The sequence below is a fragment of the Cyrtonyx montezumae genome, unplaced genomic scaffold (genome assembly GCF_038088225.1).
Source record: "Cyrtonyx montezumae isolate F1298 unplaced genomic scaffold, pur_monq_1.0 scaffold_37, whole genome shotgun sequence".
Taxonomy (NCBI): Eukaryota; Metazoa; Chordata; class Aves; order Galliformes; family Odontophoridae; genus Cyrtonyx; species Cyrtonyx montezumae.
In genome coordinates, this window is record NW_027072042.1 from 1,415,255 (window position 1) to 1,438,005 (window position 22,751).

Genomic DNA, 22,751 nt, shown 5'->3' on the forward strand with positions numbered 1-22,751 from the left:
GATAACAGAGTGTGTTGGACTGTGTGGATTCGATGGCCTGGCACATGAGAACCACAAAACTATAAGGCACTGGTGGACACTGGTGCACAGTGCACTCTAATGCCCTCGAGTCACCAAGGGACAGAGTTTGTTGTCACATCCCAATAGACGCAATTGACAGGATCACTGCCATGTCTCCACCCACCAGTAAGACAGAGACCCAAGCTTTTTTGGGCTTTTGGAGAATGCATGTTCCAAACTACAGTCTCATTGTGAGCCCTCTCTATCGGGTGACGCGGAAGAAGAATGATTTTGTGTGGGGCCCTGAGCAGCAGCAGGCTTTTGAGCAAATTAAGCAGGAGATAGCCCGTGCCGTGGCCCTGGGGCCAGTGCGGACGGGACAGGATGTAAAGAACATCCTCTACATTGCTGCTGCTGGAAAGGAAGGTCCCACTTGGAGTTTGTGGCAAAGAGCTCCTGGAGAGACCCGAGGCCGACCCCTTGGATTCTGGAGTCGGGCGTACAGGGGGTCTGAGGAGCGCTACACTCCAACTGAGAAGGAGATCTTAGCTGCGTACGAGGGGGTTCGAGCTGCTTCCGAAGTAATCGGTACTGAAACGCAGCTCCTCCTGGCACCTCGACTGCCAGTGCTGAGCTGGATGTTCAAAGGGACAGCTCCCTCCACCCATCATGCTACTGATGCTACTTGGAGTAAGTGGATTGCACTGATTGCACAGCGAGCTCGGATGGGGAACCTCAGTCATCCAGGAATCCTGGAGGTGATCATGGACTGGCCTGAATGAAAAAAGTTTGGAACACCATCAGCAGAGGAGGTATCAAGAGCTAAAGAGGTCCCACCATATAATGAACTACCAGACAACGAAAAGAGATATGCTCTGTTCACAGATGGATCCTGTCGCATTGTGGGTAAGCACCGCAGATGGAAATCTGCTGTGTAGAGCTCCACACGATGAGTTGCAGAGGCCGCTGAAGGAAAAGGAGAATCAAGTCAATTTGCAGAGGTAAAGGCTGTCCAGCTGGCCTTAGATATTGCTGAACGAGAGAGGTGGCCAGTGCTTTATCTTTACACTGACTATTGGATGGTGGCAAATGCTTTATGGTGGTGGCTACAGCAATAGGAACAAAATGGCTGGCAATGGAGGGGTAAACCTATTTGGGCTGCTGAACTGTGGAGAGACATTGCTGCCCGAATAAAGAATATGGTTGTAAAGGTGCACCATGTAGATGCTCATGTGCCCAAGAGTTGGGCTACTGAAGAACAACAAAACAACCATCAGGTAGATCGAGCTGCCAAAGTTAAGGTGGCTCAAGTAGACTTGGACTGACAACACAAGGGTGAATTATTTTTGTCTCAGTGGGCCCATGAGACCTCGGGTCATCATGGAAGAGATGCAACATATAAGTGGGCTAGAGACCGAGGGGTGGACTTACTTAACTAGGGGTGCCGTTGCACAGGTTATCCATGACTGTGACACATGTGCCATAATTAAACAGGCCAAGAGGATGAAACCACCTTGGCAGGAAGGACAATGGCAAAAGTATAAATTTGGGGAGGCGTGGCAGGTTGATTATATCACCTTGCCACGATCTCACAATGGTAAGTGTTATGTGCTCACCATGGTGAAGGCGACCACTGGGTGGCTTGAAACATATGCAGTACCCCATGCTACCGCCCGGAACACCATCTTAGGGCTCGAGAAACAAGTTCTGTGGTGACATGGCACTCCAGAGAGAATTGAGTGATAATGGGACTCGTTTCAAAAATTCACTTGTGGTTATTTGGGCCAAAGATCATGGCATTGAATGGATCTATCATATCCCCTATCACGCACCAGCTTCTGGTAAAATTAAAAGTTACAATGGGTTGTTAAAAATGATGTTGAAAGCAATGGGTGGCGGAACATTTAAGCACTGGGAGAAGCATTTGGCAGAAGTCACCTGGTTGGTCAACACTCGAGGATCCATCAATCATGATGGTCCTGCCCAATCCAGATCTCTACCTACTGTAGAGGGAGATAAGGTCCCTGTAGTACATGTGAAGAACTTGTTGGGAAAAGCAGTTTGGGTCCTTCCAGCTTCTGGAAAGGGCAAACCTCTCCGGGGTACTGTCTTTGCTCAGGGACCTGGGTCTACTTGGTGGGTGATGAAGAAGAATGGGGATGTTCATTGCGTACCACAAGGGAATTTGATGTTGGGGGAATGCAGTCAGTAATTCCATGTATATACATGTCTATATGTTGTGTGTGTGTGTGTTTAATGCATGTTAATCATTGTTCCTCTGTATTTTTCAAGCATGATGTGGTGATGTGGAAAAAGGGGTAAAATGTCATGGTTTTATGATTTTTGGTGCTGGTATTCCACATCATCACATCATGTAGTGCATTAAGAATTAAAGAGTTAATGCTCCAGCTCCGTGGATCATCGATACTTATGGGTGTACCTGTCTCAGAAGGACTACGTTCCCCAGAGGACTTTGTGTTGCTTTGTATTTTTACGTATTTCCACTCAGAGGGTAGGATAAAAATGTTTGCATGTCACGAGAGATGCTCTTTCCTTTGGGATCGACCCAGCAGTGGGTGCTCGCAGCCGTCTCAACTTCAACATTTAGCATAAGTCCTTCGGTTCATCGGACACTCTCTCTTGCTCATTTTATTTGATTTATTAGCTTTAATTGCAATTATATTGTACCCTATTGTGTTATTTTGCTTTCCGACACCTTATTTAGTAAATTAGCTTTCCTCCTCAGATCGTTGCCACTGTTTTGTTTTATGCCCATCTCCCCTTCCCCCCTACCCCTTTCCTGGGGTGTGGGTCTGTTGGTCCTCCGCATCAATCATCACAAAACTGGGCCGAAGCAGCCCGTAAGCTGCTGACAAGGGTGTTCCCTGACATTTGGAAAATGAAAACTTTAAAAAAAATCAGAATTTCTCACTGTTGACATGAAACATGCTTTACCAAATCACTGCTTTGTATGTGAGAAAGGAATGAGGCTGAATGCAGTGGAGGTCACATGGGGACCATATTCAGGTGTTCAGTCTCTAACTTGTTATGAACCATTGCTCTGTGTGCAACGGGAGCAGCGTTACCAGGCGCAGTGGACATCTCCAACCAGGGCTGGCACTTCTCAGACCTCTCTGTCTCCGCAGCAGTACTGGCGATGGACACTGCCCATGAGGATACTCTGGTCCCTGTTCTCTCACCCTGAGTTTAGTACAAGTGGAAAGGCATGAATACCATGAGAGCTGGTTTGCAAATTCATCCAACCATTTCTTCCTTTACATCAGGCAAGACCAACCCATAGCCTGCAGACTGCGTTTGCTCTTTTCAAGGCAGCAATTAGGTTCATTCCCTGATGCCAAGCCAACATGACAGCAGCTCTCTCCTGTCACGTGGCTCTGGGTGCACATCCATCACTCAGCCACAGCCAAAACATCAGCCCGAGACAATTCCTCCTCACTCAGTACAGCCCAGGCTGAAAGTAGGACTCCCTGCTCTAAAACACTGCACGTCATTTCTGCCATATAATGTTGTGAGGCTATGGACTGGGTTGGATGTGTAATCTTTGGGACACAGACATCAGGAGGAAGGGGAAAGTACTCAGTTCACATGCGAGAGGCAGAAGGAAGGGAAGGGGTGGGATAAGGAGAGAGAGGCAGGGGAAGGAAGCATGGGTTAACGGGTTGCACACAGGTGGGGAGTGTACAGAATGTTGCAGGAGGTACACAAGGCACCAGGGGGACATGGCTTTGATGATCTTAAAGATTTCTTTCCATCCCACACCATGCAGTGATCCTGTATGGTGTGGACACCACTACAACAGCACAGGGAGGAACAGTGTGTGCCCCTATAGAGTAAGTAACTCAAATAACTCTGAAAGCTACTGCAAGAAAACATATAAAAATGACACAAGCGTGCTACAGACTATGAGATTACCAGCAATGAGGTGATTAAAAGCTGACTTCTATTGTTTACTAGTTTTGTCTCCCTGATTGCATGCTAATTGTCAAGGGAACTTCAGATCTCTCAGCTAAGATTTCCCTGGTAGCTTATAAATATCTCCTGGTCCGTGCAGTTCCCAGTCCCTGCCAGGAAAGCTGCAGAAGGCGGGTGAGTGTTTGGGGTTTGTGCAGAGCTTTTCAGGTCTTGAGGCTCTCACTCACCATGCACGTGCCTTGCCCATGGCAAACAGCCCGTGCCTCTGCTTACAGGAGCAGGCAGCGTGCTTCAGAACAAAGCTTCTGCAGGGCGGGACGGTTGCTGGCAATGACTTTGCATTGCCTCTGTGCCCACTGACAGCTTCACTTTGGGCTGGTTCTCCTCTGGCGTGCTGGGCTGAACGTGCTTTGGAGATGGGAGCATGTCATGGAGCACTCTCCCAGCTCAGATGAGTGTTTGCTGATAACCACATCACCCCAAGGCTGTTTGGTGTTTTTTACAGGATGCAAGTGCCATCGGAAAAGGCAAGAGACAAGAAGGGACTCATGTCTTCTCTGAACTCCACCTCACTCTCCCACCCTCCCTCTTTCCTCCTGCTTGGCATTCCTGGGCTGGAGAAGGAGCAGTTCTGGATTGCCTTCCCCTTCTGCATCATGTACGCCATCGCTGTGCTGGGGAACATCATCCTTCTCATCATCATCAAGACAGAGTCCAGCCTGCACGAGCCCATGTACCTCTTCCTGGCCATGCTGGCCTTCACTGACCTGGTCCTCTCTACATCCATGCTACCCAAAATGCTGGCCATCTTCTGGTGGGGCTCCGGGGAGATTGGCTTTGTTTCCTGCCTTGTTCAGTTGTTTTTCATCCACAGCTTCTCAGCAGTGGAGTCGGGTGTGCTCATGGCCATGGCCTTGGATCGCTATTTTGCCATTTGCTATCCCCTGCGGCACTCCAGCATCCTCTCCATGCCCGTGGTGACCGCTCTCGGGAGCCTGGTGCTGCTGCGGGGAGTCCTCATGGTGAGTCCCATGTGCTTCCTGCTCCATAGGAAGGCTTTCTGCCAGCATCGTGTCATCTCCCATTCCTACTGTGAACACATGGCCGTGGTGAAGCTGGTATGTGAGGACACCAGAGTCAATGCCATTTATGGCATCCTTGTGGCATTTGCAGTGACAGTGTTTGACATTACTGTGATTGTTGTGTCATACACTATGATCCTACGAGTAGTACTGAGGCTGTCATCCTCTGACACTCAGCACAAGGCCTTTAACACATGTGTATCCCACGTCTGTGTCATCCTTCCCTGTTACATCTCTGGCCTCTTCTCATTCCTCACGCACCGTTTTGGACACAGCATCCCTCAGCACATCCATATATTGGTGGCCAATCTCTATCTCCTCGTGCCCCCAACATTAAACCCCATCATTTATGGGATGAGAACCAAGCAACTCAGGCACAGGATAGTTGTCTTCTTTCAGAGGAAGGGAATCTGACTCATTTCAAAGTGCCACAAATGGTTCTCATGATCTACTGATGACTTCCATAAATTTGATCTGTTAATGCTGTCACTCTTTGTCCCAGGAAATGCCCTTACCCACTTCATGGAGTACATGGTGAGCATTCTTGCTTGGTTTTCTTTTCCTAGCACTGTGTTGGTAAGGTTGTCAGAACGACTTTCATTCTGGCTTTTACACTGTTGGGTGACAGAGCTCACATCCACCACAACTTACACTCCTCAGTGTTAAAATGCCTTCACTATTGGGCAAATAAATACTCATCATATCCAAATGTTTTCATTCTGACTGTAAGACTGAGTGCCTCCAAACGATCTCCCTCTAGCAGCCCTCATCAGGCAGAGTGTTCTCTGTGCTGTGTGAATGTGCTCAGATGTGAATGACAGCTGTCCTTGCACAGGACATGGGGAATCTTGTATCTCATGCACTATATTTCGCCTTTTATTTTGTGTTTGAGTGGGAGACAAATCCAAAGTATTCCTAGATGAGCCAATTCATCAAGTTCTTTGTAAATGTAAACGCTTTATGAAAATCAAACATTCTAACTGATGAGATTATTTGTAGTGACCAGTCAGTGCGAGGTAATTGCTCAAAGGTTTGTGCTCTACTTCTGTGCACCAAACAAGTAAACATTTACCAAACCACTGCTCTGCACGTGAGAAAGGAAGGAAGCTGAATGCCGTGAAGGCCTGATGAGAACCCACATTCACGTGTTCAATCTCTAACTTGTTCCAAATCTTTACTCTGTGTGCAACGAGAGCAGCGTTACCAGGTGCAGTGGACATCTCCAACCTGGGCTGGCACTTCTCAGACCTCTCTGTCTCCGCAGCAGTGCTGGCAATGGGCACTGCCCACGGAGACCCTCTGGTCCCTGCACCCTCTCCCTGAGTCACAGAATCACAGAACAGCCTGGGCTGAAAAGGACCTCACAGATCATTGACTTTCAGCCTCGGGTAAGGTCACCAACCACCAGAGCAGGCTGCCCAGAGCCACAGCCAGCCCTGCCCTGAGTGCCTCCAGGGATGGGTATCCACAACCTCTCTGGGCAACCTGTTCCAGTACGACACCGACCTCTAAGTGAGAAACTTCCTCCTCACATCCAACCTCACTCTCCCCTATCTCAGTTTAAAACCATTGCTCTTGTCCTGTCACTATCAACCCATGAAAACCGTCATTCCCACTCCCGTTCATACACTCCCTTCAAGTCCTGGAAGGCCACAGAGAGGTCTCCCAGAGCCTTCTCCAGGCTAAATTAGCCCTATTCCTTCAACCATTCCTCATAGGAGAGGTGCTCCAGCCCTCTGATCATTTTAGTTGCCCTCCTCTGGATCCATTCAAAGGACTCTACGTTTTTCTAGTGCTGGGAGCCCAGGTCTGGACACAGTACTCCAGATGAGTCCTCAGCAAAGTTGAGCAGAGGGGGACAATCCCCTTCCTTTCTCTGCTGGCCATCCCTTTTTTAATGCAGACCAGAATATCTTCGGTGCTCAGGGCTGCAAGTGATAGTGCTGACTTCCCCCAGTCTGTATCAATACCTGGGGTTGCCCCAGCTCAAGGGAAACACCTTGAACTTGTTCTTCTTGAACCTCATTAGGTTCTCAGGGGCCCTTCTCTCCAACCTGTCCAGGTCCCTCTGGATGGCTTCCTGTCCCTCCAAACTATCAACTACACTGCTCAGCTCAGTGTCGTCCTTAAACCTGCTGAGGGTGCACTCAGTTCCATTGTCTGTGTTACTGATGAAGATGCTGATGAGCACTGGTCCCAAGACCAACCGCTTGTGGCTGGCCACCACCCAGGCATTGAACTGTTGATAACAACTCTTTGAGTGTCACCAGACAACCAGTTCTTCATCCATCAGTCCATCCTTCAAATCCATACCTCTCTGATTCAAAGAGAAAGATGCACTAAGGGATCATGAAAAAAGCTTGTAGAAGTTCTTGTAGATGATCTGGATACCAGTGGAGAGGCAGGAATATTGCCAGAGCAGGTCAGCAAATTCACCAACCATTTGTTCCTTTACATCAGGCAAGACCAACCCATAGCCTGCAGACTGCGTTTGCTCTTTTCAAGGCAGCAATTAGGTTCATTCCCTGATGCCAAGCCAACATGACAGCAGCTCTCTCCTGTCACGTGGCTCTGGGTGCACATCCATCACTCAGCCACAGCCAAAACATCAGCCCGAGACAATTCCTCCTCACTCAGTACAGCCCAGGCTGAAAGTAGGACTCCCTGCTCTAAAACACTGCACGTCATTTCTGCCATATAATGTTGTGAAGCTATGGACTGGGGTGGATGTGTAATCTTTGAGACACAGACATCAGGAGGAAGGGGAAAGTACTCAGTTCACATGCGAGAGGCAGAAGAAAGGGAAGGGGTAGGATAAGGAGAGAGAGGCAGGGGAGGTACGTTTGAGTTAACGGGTTGCACAGATTTGGGGAGCAGACAGAAAACTGCATGAGGTACACAAGGCACCAGGGGGACATGGCTTTGATGATCTTAAAGATTTCTTTCCATCCCACACCATGCAGTGATCCTGTATGGTGTGGACACCACTACAACAGCACAGGAAGTTACAGTATGTGCCACCACAGAGCAAATAAGTCAAATATAGCGATAGGCTTGGGGCAGAATGGCTTGAAGAATGTAGAGAGGAAAAGGACCTGGGGGTGTTGGTTGATGCTCGGCTCAACATGAGCCGGCAGTGTGCCCAGGTGGCCAAGAAGGCCAACGGCATCCTGGCCTGTATTAGAAATAGTGCAGCCAGCAGGAGCAGGGAGGTGATCATCCCCCTGTACTCAGCTCTGATACGGCCGCACCTCGAGTACTGTGTTCAGTTTTGGGCCCCTCACTGCAAGAAGGACATTGAGGCCCTGGAGCGTGTTCAGAGAAGGGCAACAAAACTGGGGAGGGGTCTGGAGCACAAGTCTTATGAGGAGCGGCTGAGGGAGCTGGGATTGTTCAGTCTGGAGAAGAGGAGGCTCAGAGGAGACCTTATTGCACTCTCCCACTTCCTGAAGGGGGGTTGTGGTGAGGAGGGGGTGGGCCTCTTCTCCCTGATAAATAACGACAGGACGAGAGGGAATGGCCACCAGTTGCGCCGGGGAAGATTTAGATTAGACCTGAGGAAAGATTTTTTCTCTGAAAGAGTGGTCAGGCACTGGGATGGCCTGCCTAGGGAGGTGGGTGAGGCACCATCCCTAGCGCTGTTCAAGAAGCGTTTAGATGAGGTGCTAAGGGATTGGATTTAGTAGTTGTGTAGGGATAGTGATAGGAGGATGGTTGGACTAGATGATCTTGTAGGTCCTTTCCAACCTAATGCACCTATGAACCTATGAAAAAACTCTGGAAGATACTGTAAGAAAACATATAAAAATGACAAAAGCATGCCACAGACAATGAGATCACCAGCACTGAGGTGATTAAAAGCTGACTTCCATTGTTTATTATTTTTTATCCCTAATTGCATGTTAATTGTCAAGGGAAATTAAGATCTCTCAGCTAAGAATTGCCTGGTAGCTTATAAATATCTCATGGTCCGTGCAGTTCCCAGTCCCTGCCAGGAAAGCTGCAGAAGGCGGGTGAGTGTTTGGGGTTTGTGCAGAGCTTTTCAGGTCTTGAGGCTCTCACTCACCATGCACGTGCCTTGCCCATGGCAAACAGCCCGTGCCTCTGCTTACAGGAGCAGGCAGCGTGCTTCAGAACAAAGCTTCTGCAGGGCGGGACGGTTGCTGGCAATGACTTTGCATTGCCTCTGTGCCCACTGACAGCTTCACTTTGGGCTGGTTCTCCTCTGGCGTGCTGGGCTGAACGTGCTTTGGAGATGGGAGCATGTCATGGAGCACTCTCCCAGCTCAGATGAGTGTTTGCTGATAACCACATCATCTCAAAGTTGTTTGGTGTTTTTTACAGGATGCAAGTGCCATCGGAAAAGGCAAGAGACAAGAAGGGACTCATGTCTTCTCTGAACTCCACCTCACTCTCCCACCCTCCCTCTTTCCTCCTGCTTGGCATTCCTGGGCTGGAGAAGGAGCAGTTCTGGATTGCCTTCCCCTTCTGCATCATGTACGCCATCGCTGTGCTGGGGAACATCATCCTTCTCATCATCATCAAGACAGAGTCCAGCCTGCACGAGCCCATGTACCTCTTCCTGGCCATGCTGGCCTTCACTGACCTGGTCCTCTCTACATCCATGCTACCCAAAATGCTGGCCATCTTCTGGTGGGGCTCCGGGGAGATTGGCTTTGTTTCCTGCCTTGTTCAGTTGTTTTTCATCCACAATTTCACAGCAGTGGAGTCGGGTGTGCTCATGGCCATGGCCTTGGATCGCTATTTTGCCATTTGCTATCCCCTGCGGCACTCCAGCATCCTCTCCATGCCCGTGGTGACCGCTCTCGGGAGCCTGGTGCTGCTGCGGGGAGTCCTCATAGTAAGTCCCATTTGCTTCCTGCTCCATAGGAAGGCTTTCTGCCAGCATCGTGTCATCTCCCATTCCTACTGTGAACACATGGCCGTGGTGAAGCTGGTATGTGAGGACACCAGAGTCAATGCCATTTATTGCATCCTTGGGGCATTTGCTGTGGCAACATTTGACATTACTGTGATTGTTGTGTCCTACACTAAGATCCTACGAGTAGTACTGAGGCTGCCATCCTCTGAATCTCAGCACAAAGCCTTTAACACGTGTGTATCCCATGTCTGTGTCATCCTTCCCTTTTACGTCTCTGCACTATTCACATATCTCACCCACTGGTTTGGACACAGCATCCCTCAGCACATCCATATATTGGTGGCCAATCTCTATCTCCTGGTGCCCCCAACAGTAAACCCCATCATTTATGGGATGAGAACCAAGCAACTCCGGCACAAGATAGCTGTCCTCTTCCAGAGGAAGGGAATCTGACTCATTTCAAAGTGCCACCAATGGTTCTCATGATCTACTGATGACTTCCATAAATTTGATCTGTTAATGCTGTCACTCTTTGTCCCAGGAAATGCCCTTACCCACTACATGGAGTACATGGTGAGCATTCTTGCTTGGTTTTCCTTTCCTAGCACTGTGTTGGTAAGGTTGTCAGAACAACTTTCATTCTGGCTTTTACACTGTTGGGTGACAGAGCTCACATCCACCACAACTTACACTCCTCAGTGTTAAAATGCCTTCACTATTGGGCAAATAAATACTCGTCATATCCAAATGTTTTCATTCTGACTGTAAGACTGAGTGCTTCCAAACGATCTCCCTCTAGCAGCCCTCATCAGGCAGAGTGTTCTCTGTGCTGTGTGAATGCGCTCAGATGTGAATGACAGCTGTCCTTGCACAGGACATGGGGAATCTTGTATCTCATGCACTATATTTCGCCTTTTATTTTGTGTTTGAGTGGGAGACAAATCCAAAGTATTCCTAGATGAGCCAATTCATCAAGTTCTTTGTAAATGTAAACGCTTTATGAAAATCAAACATTCTAACTGATGAGATTAATTTTAGTGACCCATCACAGCTCTCCCTTAGGAATCACAGGCCCTGGAAGTTACTGAGAGGGTCTGGGGAATGGGAGACTTTCCTTTAGTCAGGGAAGAGGTGGTCTGTGAGTGCCTAGGCAATGCTAATGTTCATAAATCCATGGGACCCGATGGGTTGCATCCATGGGTGCTGAGGGAGCTGGCGGAGCTGTTTGCTGAACCACTCTCTATCATCTTTGAGAGGTCTTGGAGAATGGGAGATCCACCTGAAGACTGGAAGATAGTCAGTGTCGCTTCGGTCTTTGAAAAGGGCAAGAAGGAAGATCTGGGCAATTATAGGCCGGTCAGCCGCACCTCTGTCCCTGGAAAGGTGATGGAACAGCCTGTTCTGGATGCCATCTCCAGAGAATAGGAAGAAAAGGAAGTTATCAGGGGTAGTCGGCATGGTTTCACCAAGGGGAGGTCATGCTCGACCAACCTGGTGGCCTTCTATGATGTCGTCACTGGCTGGGTGGATGGGGGGAGGGCAGTGGATGTAGTCTACCTTGATTTCAGCAAGGCATTTGATCCTGTCTCCGATGACATCCTTGTAACTAAGCTGAGGAAGTGTGGGATAGATGAGTGGACAGTGCAGTGGGTTGAGAACTGGCTGACTGGCAGAGCACAGAGGGTTGTTGTTGGCAGTGCAGTCCGGTTGGAGGCCTGTGACCAGCGGTGTCCCCCTGGGGTCCATGCTGGGTCCAGTCTTGTTCAACATCTCCATCAATGACCTTGATGAGGGGATAGTGGCCACCCTCAGCAAGTTTGCTGAGGATCCGAAGTTGGGAGGATTGGCTGACACGCCTGGTGGCTGTGCTGCCATTCAACAAGACCTGGACAGGCTGGAGAGCTGGGCAGTAAGAAACCGGATGAAATTTAACAAAAGCAAGTGTAGAGTCTTGCACCTAGGGAGGAACAATTGCATGCACCAGTACAGGCTGGGGGATGAGCTGCTGGAGAGGAGCTCTGCAGAGAGGGACCTGGGTGTCCTGGTGGACGACAGGTTGACCATGAGCCAGCAGTGTGCCCTCGTGGCCAAGAGGGCCAATGGCATTCTGGGATGCATTAAAAAGAGCGTGGCCAGCAGGTCAAGGGAGGTGATCCTCCCCTTCTATTCTGCCCTGGTGAGTCCACATCTGGAGTACTGTGTCCAGTTCTGGGCTCTCCAGTACAAAAAAGACAGGGATCTCTTGGAAAGAGTCCAGCGCAGAGCCACAAAGATGGTGAAGGGCCTGGAGGATCTCCCCTATGAAGAAAGGCTAAGTCAACTGGATCTGTTTAGCTTTGAGAAAAGAAGACTGAGAGAGGACCCGATCCAGGTTTATAAATATCTGAGGTGTGGGGGACAAAGTGGCGAGGCCAGACTCTTTTCGGCAGTGTGTGGAGACAGGACAAGGGGGAACGGACAGAAACTGCAGTGCAGGAGGTTCTGCACGAGTGTGCACAAGAACTTCTTTACGGTGAGGGTGATGGAGCACTGGCACAGGCTGCCCAGGGGGGGTGTAGGGTCTCCTTCTGTGGAGACATTCAAGACCCTCCTGGACGCCTACCTGTGCGACCTGGTGTAGGGAACCTGCTTTGGCAGGGGGTTGGACTTGATGATCAGTAGAGGTCACTTCCAACCCCTAACAGTTCTGTGATTCTGTGATTCTGTGAGGTAATTGCTCACAGGATTATGCTCTACTTCTGTGCACAAAAACAGAAAACGTTTACCAAACCACTGCTCTGCACGTGAGAAAGGAAGGAAGCTGAATGCCGTGAAGGCCTGATGAGAACCCACATTCACGTGTTCAATCTCTAACTTGTTCCAAATCTTTACTCTGTGTGCAACGAGAGCAGCGTTACCAGGTGCAGTGGACATCTCCAACCTGGGCTGGCACTTCTCAGACCTCTCTGTCTCCGCAGCAGTGCTGGCAATGGGCACTGCCCACAGAGACCCTCTGGTCCCTGCACCCTCCCCCTGAGTCACAGAATCACAGAACAGCCTGGGCTGAAAAGGACCTCACAGATCATTGACTTTCAGCCTCGTGCCGCGGGTAAGGTCACCAACCACCAGAGCAGGCTGCCCAGAGCCACAGCCAGCCCTGCCCTGAGTGCCTCCAGGGATGGGTATCCACAACCTCTCTGGGCAACCTGTTCCAGTGCAACACCAACCTCTAAGTGAGAAACTTCCTCCTCACATCCAACCTCACTCTCCCCTATCTCAGTTTAAAACCATTGCTCTTGTCCTGTCACTATCAACCCATGAAAACCGTCATTCCCACTCCCGTTCATACACTCCCTTCAAGTCCTGGAAGGCCACAGAGAGGTCTCCCAGAGCCTTCCCTTCTCCAGGCTAAATTAGCCCTATTCCTTCAACCAATCCTCATAGGAGAGGTGCTCCAGCCCTCTGATCATTTTAGTTGCCCTCCTCCTCTGGATCCATTCAAAGGACTCTACGTTTTTCTAGTGCTGGGAGCCCAAGTCTGGATGCAGTACTCCAGATGAGTCCTCAGCAAAGTTGAGCAGAGGGGGACAAGGGAAGAAAGGGAAGGGGTAGGATAAGGAGAGAGAGGCAGGGGTGGGAAGGAAGGGAAGAAGGGAAGGGAAGGGAAGGGAAGGGAAGGGAAGGGAAGGGAAGGGAAGGGAAGGGAAGGGAAGGGAAGGGAAGGGAAGGGAAGGGAAGGGAAGGGAAGGGAAGGGAAGGGAAGGGAAGGGAAGGGAAGGGAAGGGAAGGGAAGGGAAGGGAAGGGAAGGGAAGGGAAGGGAAGGGAAGGGAAGGGAAGGGAAGGGAAGGGAAGGGAAGGGAAGGGAAGGGAAGGATGTGAGGACGTATTGTACAAAGGGGGGGAGAGGACAGAAAGTGGCAGGAGCCCAGATATGGAAACAGGGGAGCATGACTGTGATGATCTTTATGATTTCTTTCCATCCCACACCATGAAATGATGCTATATTGTGTGGATACCACTACAGCAGCAAACGGAGGTACAGTGTGTGCCACCATAGAGCAAGTAACTCAAATAACTCTGGAAGATAATGCAAGAAAACAAGTATAAAACTGACTGAAGTATGCCACAGACTATGAGGTCACCAGCATGGAGGTGATTAAAAGCTGACTTCTGTTATTTATTATTTTTCTCTCCCTAATTGCATGTTAATTGTCAAGGGAAATTAAGATCTCTCAGCTAAGAATTGCCTGGTAGCTTATAAATATCTCCTGGTCCATGCAGTTCCCAGTCCCTGCCAGGAAAGCTGCAGAAGGCGGGTGAGTGTTTGGGGTTTGTGCAGAGCTTTTCAGGTCTTGAGGCTCTCACTCACCATGCACGTGCCTTGCCCATGGCAAACAGCCCGTGCCTCTGCTTACAGGAGCAGGCAGCGTGCTTCAGAACAAAGCTTCTGCAGGGCGGGACGGTTGCTGGCAATGACTTTGCATTGCCTCTGTGCCCACTGACAGCTTCACTTTGGGCTGGTTCTCCTCTGGTGTGCTGGGCTGAACGTGCTTTGGAGATGGGAGCATGTCATGGAGCACTCTCCCAGCTCAGATGAGTGTTTGCTGATAACCACATCACCCCAAGGCTGTTTGGTGTTTTTTACAGGATGCAAGTGCCATCGGAAAAGGCAAGAGACAAGAAGGGACTCATGTCTTCTCTGAACTCCACCTCACTCTCCCACCCTCCCTCTTTCCTCCTGCTTGGCATTCCTGGGCTGGAGAAGGAGCAGTTCTGGATTGCCTTCCCCTTCTGCATCATGTACGCCATCGCTGTGCTGGGGAACATCATCCTTCTCATCATCATCAAGACAGAGTCCAGCCTGCACGAGCCCATGTACCTCTTCCTGGCCATGCTGGCCTTCACTGACCTGGTCCTCTCTACATCCATGCTACCCAAAATGCTGGCCATCTTCTGGTGGGGCTCCGGGGAGATTGGCTTTGTTTCCTGCCTTGTTCAGTTGTTTTTCATCCACAACTTCACAGCAGTGGAGTCGGGTGTGCTCATGGCCATGGCCTTGGATCGCTATTTTGCCATTTGCTATCCCCTGCGGCACTCCAGCATCCTCTCCATGCCCGTGGTGACCGCTCTCGGGAGCCTGGTGCTGCTGCGGGGAGTCCTCATGGTGAGTCCCACGTGCTTCCTGCTCCATAGGAAGGCTTTCTGCCAGCACCGTGTCATCTCCCATTCCTACTGTGAACACATGGCCGTGGTGAAGCTGGTATGTGAGGACACCAGAGTCAATGCCGCCTATGGCATCTTTGTGGCATTTGCAGTGACAGTGTTTGACATTACTGTGATTGTTGTGTCCTACACTGTGATCCTACGAGTAGTACTGAGGCTGTCATCCTCTGACACTCAGCACAAGGCCTTTAACACATGTGTATCCCACGTCTGTGTCATCCTTCCCTTTTACGCCTCTGGCCTCTTCTCATTCCTCGCGCACCGGTTTGGACACAGCATCCCTCAGCACATCCATATATTGGTGGCCAACCTCTATCTCCTGTTGCCCCCCACGTTAAACCCCATCATTTATGGGATGAGAACCAAGCAACTCAGGCACAAGATAGCTGTCTTCTTCCAGAGGAAGGGAATCTGACCTGTGCCTCTATGCCACAAACTTTGCTCATGTTTTATAGGGAACCCTGGTAATTTTACCATGTTATTGCTGTGACTCTTTGTTCAGGGAGTAACTCGACTTTAATGCATGCAGCACACGAAGGGCATTCTTGCAGAGATTGCTAGATTTTCTTTTCCTTCTCTGTTCCTGAGTATCTCAGAAGGAGCTGCAGCAGTATGACTCAAGTGCAGAGTTGTCATGGTTGTATGATTTTTGGTATTGGTATTCCACATCATCACATCGTGTGGTGTATTGGGAGTTACAGAGTTAATGCTCCAGCTCTGTGGATCAATAGTTATGGGTATACCTGTCTCAGAAGAGAACTCCGTTCCCCAGAGGACTTTGCATTGCTGTTTTGTTTCTAGGGCCATCCCTTTTCCCTTTTTCCTTTCCCCCTTCTCCTTTCCTGGGGCGTGGGTCCATGTGTCCCCCACACCGATTGTCACAGAACCGGGCCGAACCTGCCCGTAAACCATTGACATTTCTGGTGCCCAACGTGGGGCAAGCTGGCTGCCTTAGCTGAGTAGAGACATACTTTTAGAGTGGATCTCTGTCTCTTGTTAGCAAACTGATCTGTACTGCAGGTGCTGTACTACGAAACATGGCCTTGAAGTCCAGGCGTACTGCCAGATGTTCTGGGATATTTGTCAACTTTTTTGGGTGCTGCCATCTTGTTTTAGTAAAGAAAACAAAATAAAACAAAAAGCTAAAAAGCTTTCTCTTTTAAAACTGCTCTTGACGGGACTGCATTTCGTTGTCTTTTCCCTTTTAATGCTCAAAACATACTGGGACTTAGAAGAGATTTTAGAGAAACGGGCATCACAGGCGTCATGGGACTTTTCTCCTGAACACCTGCAAGATCCTGAGAACCTAAGCAGATATTTCAGACAGGGATGTTGGGGCTCCGACAGATCTGAGTAGGCCCAAATTATTTGGGGTGTGACTTATGCCAATCAGACCTTATTCAGTACTATCCAAGAGAAGCATAGTTTTTGAAATAGAGCGAGAGAGTCTCCGAGCCAAAAGGGACAGTGTCCAGATCCAGAAGGAGAGTCTTTTAGCTAGCAAACTCTCCAGTCCAGTTTAGGCAGCCTCCAGTCTGACCAAGACACTCTCCAATCCAACGTGGACACCCTCCAGATCAAGCGAATTGCTTTCCAGTTTGAGAAAGATGTCCTCCAGACTGAAAGAGATGTCCTCCAAACTGAGCAAGATGCCCTCCAGTCCACACTCAACAACCCTCAGTCTCAACAAGATGGTCTCCAATCTGAGCAAGATGCCCTCCAATCTGAAAGAGACTCCCTCCAATCTGAAAGAGACTCCCTCCAGTCCGAGTGAGACGTCCTCCTGTCTGAACGGAACTGAGCGAGGTGCCCACCAGCCACAATAGCCCCTGCCCCCAGCCAGGGTGGGTAAAGGGATAACAGAGTGTGTTGGACTGTGTGGATTCGATGGCCTGGCACATGAGAACCACAAAACTATAAGGCACTGGTGGACACTGGTGCACAGTGAACTCTAATGCCCTCAAGTCACCAAGGGACAGAGTTAATCTGTATTTCTGGGGTGACTGGGGGTTCCCAAGAATTCCCAAGAGAGAGAATAATCCAGATCCTCCAGAGAGCTGGCTTTGCTAATAAGCAATACAAAGTGAAAGGGCCTGCACAGAAAGTCCAGCTCCTAGGTATAAAGTGGCAAGATGGACGTTGTCACATCCCAACAGACGCAATTGACAAGATCACTGCCACGTCTCCACCCACCAGTAAGACAGAGACCCAAGCTTTTTTGGGTGTAGTGGGCTTTTGGAGAATGCATGTTCCAAACTACAGTCTCATTGTGAGCCCTCTCTATCGGGTGACGCGGAAGAAGAATGATTTTGTGTGGGGCCCTGAGCAGCAGCAGACTTTTGAACAAATTAAGCAGGAGATAGCCCGCGCCGTGGCCCTGGGGCCAGTGCGGACGGGACAGGATGTAAAGAACATCCTCTACACTGCTGCTGGAAAGGAAGGTCCCACTTGGAGTTTGTGGCAAAGAGCTCCTGGAGAGACCCGAGGCCGACCCCTTGGATTCTGGAGTCGGGCGTACAGGGGGTCTGAGGAGCACTACACTCCAACTGAGAAGGAGATCTTAGCCGCGTACGAGGGGGTTCGAGCTGCTTCCGAAGTAATCGGTACTGAAACGCAGCTCCTCCTGGCACCTCGACTGCCAGTGCTGAGCTGGATGTTCAAAGGGACAGCTCCCTCCACCCATCATGCTACTGATGCTACTTGGAGTAAGTGGATTGCACTGATTGCACAGCGAGCTCGGATGGGGAACCTCAGTCATCCAGGAATCCTGGAGGTGATCATGGACTGGCCTGAATGAAAAAAGTTTGGAACACCATCAGCAGAGGAGGTATCAAGAGCTAAAGAGGTCCCACCATATAATGAACTACCAGACAACGAAAAGAGATATGCCCTGTTCACAGATGGATCCTGTCGCATTGTGGGTAAGCACTGCAGATGGAAACTGCTGTGTAGAGCTCCACACGATGAGTTGCAGAGGCCACTGAAGGAAAAGGAGAATCAAATCAATTTGCAGAGGTAAAGGCTGTCCAGCTGGCCTTAGATATTGCTGAACGAGAGAGGTGGCCAGTGCTTTATCTTTACACTGACTATTGGATGGTGGCAAATGTTTTATGGTGGTGGCTACAGCAATAGGAACAAAATGGCTGGCAATGGAGGGGTAAACCTATTTGGGCTGCTGAACTGTGGAGAGACATTGCTGCCCGAATAAAGAATATGGTTGTAAAGGTGCACCATGTAGATGCTCATGTGCCCAAGAGTTGGGCTACTGAAGAACAACAAAACAACCATCAGGTAGATTGAGCTGCCGAAGTTAAGGTGGCTCAAGTAGACTTGGACTGACAACACAAGGGTGAATTATTTTTGTCTCAGTGGGCCCATGAGACCTCGGGTCATCATGGAAGAGATGCAACATATAAGTGGGCTAGAGACCGAGGGGTGGACTTACTTAACTATGGGTGCCGTTGCACAGGTTATCCATGACTGTGACACATGTGCCATAATTAAACAGGCCAAGAGGATGAAACCACCTTGGCAGGAAGGACAATGGCAAAAGTATAAATATGGGGAAGTGTGGCAGGTTGATTATATCACCTTGCCACGATCTCACAATGGTAAGTGTTATGTGCTCACCATGGTGAAGGCGACCACTGGGTGGCTTGAAACATACGCAGTACCCCATGCTACCGCCCGGAACACCATCTTAGGGCTCGAGAAACAAGTTCTGTGGTGACATGGCACTCCAGAGAGAATTGAGTGATAATGGGACTCGTTTCAAAAATTCACTTGTGGTTATTTGGGCCAAAGATCATGGCATTGAATGGATCTATCATATCCCCTATCACGCACCAGCTTCTGGTAAAATTAAAAGTTACAATGGGTTGTGAAAAACGATGTTGAAAGCAATGGGTGGCGGAACATTTAAGCACTGGGTGAAGCATTTGGCAAAAGTCACCTGGTTGGTCAACACTCGAGGATCCATCAATCGCGATGGTCCTGCCCAATCCAGCTCTCTACCTACTGTAGAGGGAGATAAGGTCCCTGTAGTACATGTGAAGAACTTGTAGGGAAAAGCAGTTTGGGTCCTTCCAGCTTCTGGAAAGGGCAAACCTCTCTGGGGAACTGTCTTTGCTCAGGGACCTGGGTCTACTTGGTGGGTGATGAAGAAGAATGGGGATGTTCATTGCATACCACAAGGGAATTTGATGTTGGGGGAGTGCAGTCAGTAATTCCATGTATATACATGTCTATATGTTGTGTGTGTGTGTGTTTAATGCATGTTAATCATTGTTCCTCTGTATTTTTCAAGCATGATGCGGTGATGTGGAAAAAGGGGTAAAATGTCATGGTTTTATGATTTTTGGTGCTGGTATTCCACATCATCACATCATGTAGTGCATTAAGAATTAAAGAGTTAATGCTCCAGCTCCGTGGATCATCGATACTTATGGGTGTACCTGTCTCAGAAGGACTACGTTCCCCAGAGGACTTTGTGTTGCTTTGTATTTTTACGTATTTCCACTCAGAGGGTAGGATAAAAACTGTTTGCATGTCACGAGAGATGCTCTTTCCTTTGGGATCGACCCAGCAGTGGGTGCTCGCAGCCGTCTCAACTTCAACATTTAGCATAAGTCCTTCGGTTCATCGGACACTCTCTCTTGCTCATTTTATTTGATTTATTAGCTTTAATTGCAATTATATTGTACCCTATTGTGTTATTTTGCTTTCCGAAACCTTATTTAGTAAATTAGCTTTCCTCCTCAGATCGTTGCCACTGTTTTGTTTTATGCCCATCTCCCCTTCCCCCCTACCCCTTTCCTGGGGTGTGGGTCTGTTGGTCCCCCGCATCAATCATCACGAAACTGGGCCAAAGCAGCCCATAAGCTGCTGACAAGGGTGTTCTCTGACATTTGGAAAATGAAAACTTTTAAAAAAATCAGAATTTCTCACTGTTGACGTGAAACATGCTTTACCAAATCACTGCTTTGTATGTGAGTAAGGAATGAGGCTGAATGCAGTGGAGGTCACATGGGGACCATATTCAGGTGTTCAGTCTCTAACTTGTTATGAACCATTGCTCTGTGTGCAACGGGAGCAGCGTTACCAGGCGCAGTGGACATCTCCAACCAGGGCTGGCACTTCTCAGACCTCTCTGTCTCCGCAGCAGTACTGGCGATGGACACTGCCCATGAGGATACTCTGGTCCCTGTTCTCTCACCCTGAGTTTAGTACAAGTGGAAAGGCATGAATACCATGAGAGCTGGTTTGCAAATTCATCCAACCATTTCTTCCTTTACATCAGGCAAGGCCAACCCATAGCCTGCAGACTGCGTTTGCTCTTTTCAAGGCAGCAATTAGGTTCATTCCCTGATGCCAAGCCAACATGACAGCAGCTCTCTCCTGTCACATGGCTCTGGGTGCACATCCATCACTCAGCCACAGCCAAAACATCAGCCCGAGACAATTCCTCCTCACTCAGTACAGCCCAGGCTGAAAGTAGGACTCCCTGCTCTAAAACACTGCACGTCATTTCTGCCATATAATGTTGTGAGGCTATGGACTGGGTTGGATGTGTAATCTTTGGGACACAGACATCAGGAGGAAGGGGAAAGTACTCAGTTCACATGCGAGAGGCAGAAGAAAGGGAAGGGGTGGGATAAGGAGAGACAGGCAGGGGAGGTACGTTTGAGTTAACGGGTTGCACAGATTTGGGGAGCAGACAGAAAACTGCATGAGGTACACAAGGCACCAGGGGGACATGGCTTTGATGATCTTAAAGATTTCTTTCCATCCCACACCATGCAGTGATCCTGTATTGTGTGGACACCACTACAACAGCACAGGGAGGAACAGTGTGTGCCACTATAGAGCAAGTAACTGAAATAACTCTGAAAGCTACTGCAAGAAAACCTATAAAAATGACACAAGCGTGCTACAGACTATGAGATTACCAGCAATGAGGTGATTAAAAGCTGACTTCTATTGTTTACTAGTTTTCTCTCCCTGATTGCATGTTAATTGTCAAGGGAACTTCAGATCTCTCAGCTAAGATTTGCCTGGTAGCTTATAAATATCTCCTGGTCCGTGCAGTTCCCAGTCCCTGCCAGGAAAGCTGCAGAAGGCGGGTGAGTGTTTGGGGTTTGTGCAGAGCTTTTCAGGTCTTGAGGCTCTCACTCACCATGCACGTGCCTTGCCCATGGCAAACAGCCCGTGCCTCTGCTTACAGGAGCAGGCAGCGTGCTTCAGAACAAAGCTTCTGCAGGGCGGGACGGTTGCTGGCAATGACTTTGCATTGCCTCTGTGCCCACTGACAGCTTCACTTTGGGCTGGTTCTCCTCTGGCGTGCTGGGCTGAACGTGCTTTGGAGATGGGAGCATGTCATGGAGCACTCTCCCAGCTCAGATGAGTGTTTGCTGATAACCACATCACCCCAAGGCTGTTTGGTGCTTTTTTACAGGACGCAAGAGCTATCTGAAAAGGCAAGAGACAAGAAGGGACTCATGTCTTCTCTGAACTCCACCTCACTCTCCCACCCTCCCTCTTTCCTCCTGCTTGGCATTCCTGGGCTGGAGAAGGAGCAGTTCTGGATTGCCTTCCCCTTCTGCATCATGTACGCCATCGCTGTGCTGGGGAACATCATCCTTCTCATCATCATCAAGACAGAGTCCAGCCTGCACGAGCCCATGTACCTCTTCCTGGCCATGCTGGCCTTCACTGACCTGGTCCTCTCTACATCCATGCTACCCAAAATGCTGGCCATCTTCTGGTGGGGCTCCGGGGAGATTGGCTTTGTTTCCTGCCTTGTTCAGTTGTTTTTCATCCACAACTTCACAGCAGTGGAGTCGGGTGTGCTCATGGCCATGGCCTTGGATCGCTATTTTGCCATTTGCTATCCCCTGCGGCACTCCAGCATCCTCTCCATGCCCGTGGTGACCGCTCTCGGGAGCCTGGTGCTGCTGCGGGGAGTCCTCATGGTGAGTCCCATGTGCTTCCTGCTCCATAGGAAGGCTTTCTGCCAGCATCGTGTCATCTCCCATTCCTACTGTGAACACATGGCCGTGGTGAAGCTGGTATGTGAGGACACCAGAGTCAATGCCACCTATGGCATCCTTGTGGCATTTGCAGTGACAGTGTTTGACATTACTGTGATTGTTGTGTCCTACACTATGATCCTACGAGTAGTACTGAGGATGACATCCTCTGAATCTCAGCACAAGGCCTTTAACACATGTGTATCCCACGTCTGTGTCATCCTTCCCTGTTACATCTCTGGCCTCTTCTCATTCCTCACGCACCGGTTTGGACACAGCATCCCTCAGCACATCCATATATTGGTGGCCAATCTCTATCTCCTGGTGCCCCCAACATTAAACCCCATCATTTATGGGATGAGAACCAAGCAACTCAGGCACAGGATAGTTGTCTTCTTTCAGAGGAAGGGAATCTGACTCATTTCTAAGTGCCACAAATGGTTCTCATGATCTACTGATGACTTCCATAAATTTGATCTGTTAATGCTGTCACTCTTTGTCCCAGGAAATGCCCTTACCCACTACATGGAGTACATGGTGAGCATTCTTGCTTGGTTTTCTTTTCCTAGCACTGTGTTGGTAAGGTTGTCAGAACGACTTTCATTCTGGCTTTTACACTGTTG

At 49.4% G+C, this 22,751-nt stretch overlaps 4 protein-coding genes across 4 annotated transcripts; all 4 read left to right on the forward strand.

Annotated features, from left to right (window-relative positions):
• Positions 1-4,433: 4,433 nt before the first annotated feature.
• LOC136054428 (olfactory receptor 52R1-like) lies at positions 4,434-5,429 on the forward strand. The gene has a single exon (XM_065745695.1). The coding sequence runs from the start codon at positions 4,440-4,442 to the stop codon at positions 5,427-5,429; it is 990 nt and encodes a 329-aa protein (XP_065601767.1). The 5' UTR covers positions 4,434-4,439.
• A 3,925-nt stretch (positions 5,430-9,354) lies between these two features.
• On the forward strand, positions 9,355-10,350 carry LOC136054425 (olfactory receptor 52R1-like). Its single transcript, XM_065745693.1, has one exon. The coding sequence runs from the start codon at positions 9,361-9,363 to the stop codon at positions 10,348-10,350; it is 990 nt and encodes a 329-aa protein (XP_065601765.1). The 5' UTR covers positions 9,355-9,360.
• Positions 10,351-14,519: 4,169 nt separating this feature from the next.
• Positions 14,520-15,515, forward strand: LOC136054429 (olfactory receptor 52R1-like). Its single transcript, XM_065745696.1, has one exon. It carries the CDS (start codon positions 14,526-14,528, stop codon positions 15,513-15,515), a length of 990 nt encoding a protein of 329 aa, XP_065601768.1. The 5' UTR covers positions 14,520-14,525.
• A 6,082-nt stretch (positions 15,516-21,597) lies between these two features.
• LOC136054427 (olfactory receptor 52R1-like) lies at positions 21,598-22,545 on the forward strand. The gene has a single exon (XM_065745694.1). It carries the CDS (start codon positions 21,598-21,600, stop codon positions 22,543-22,545), a length of 948 nt encoding a protein of 315 aa, XP_065601766.1.
• The last annotated feature ends 206 nt before the right edge of the window (positions 22,546-22,751 follow it).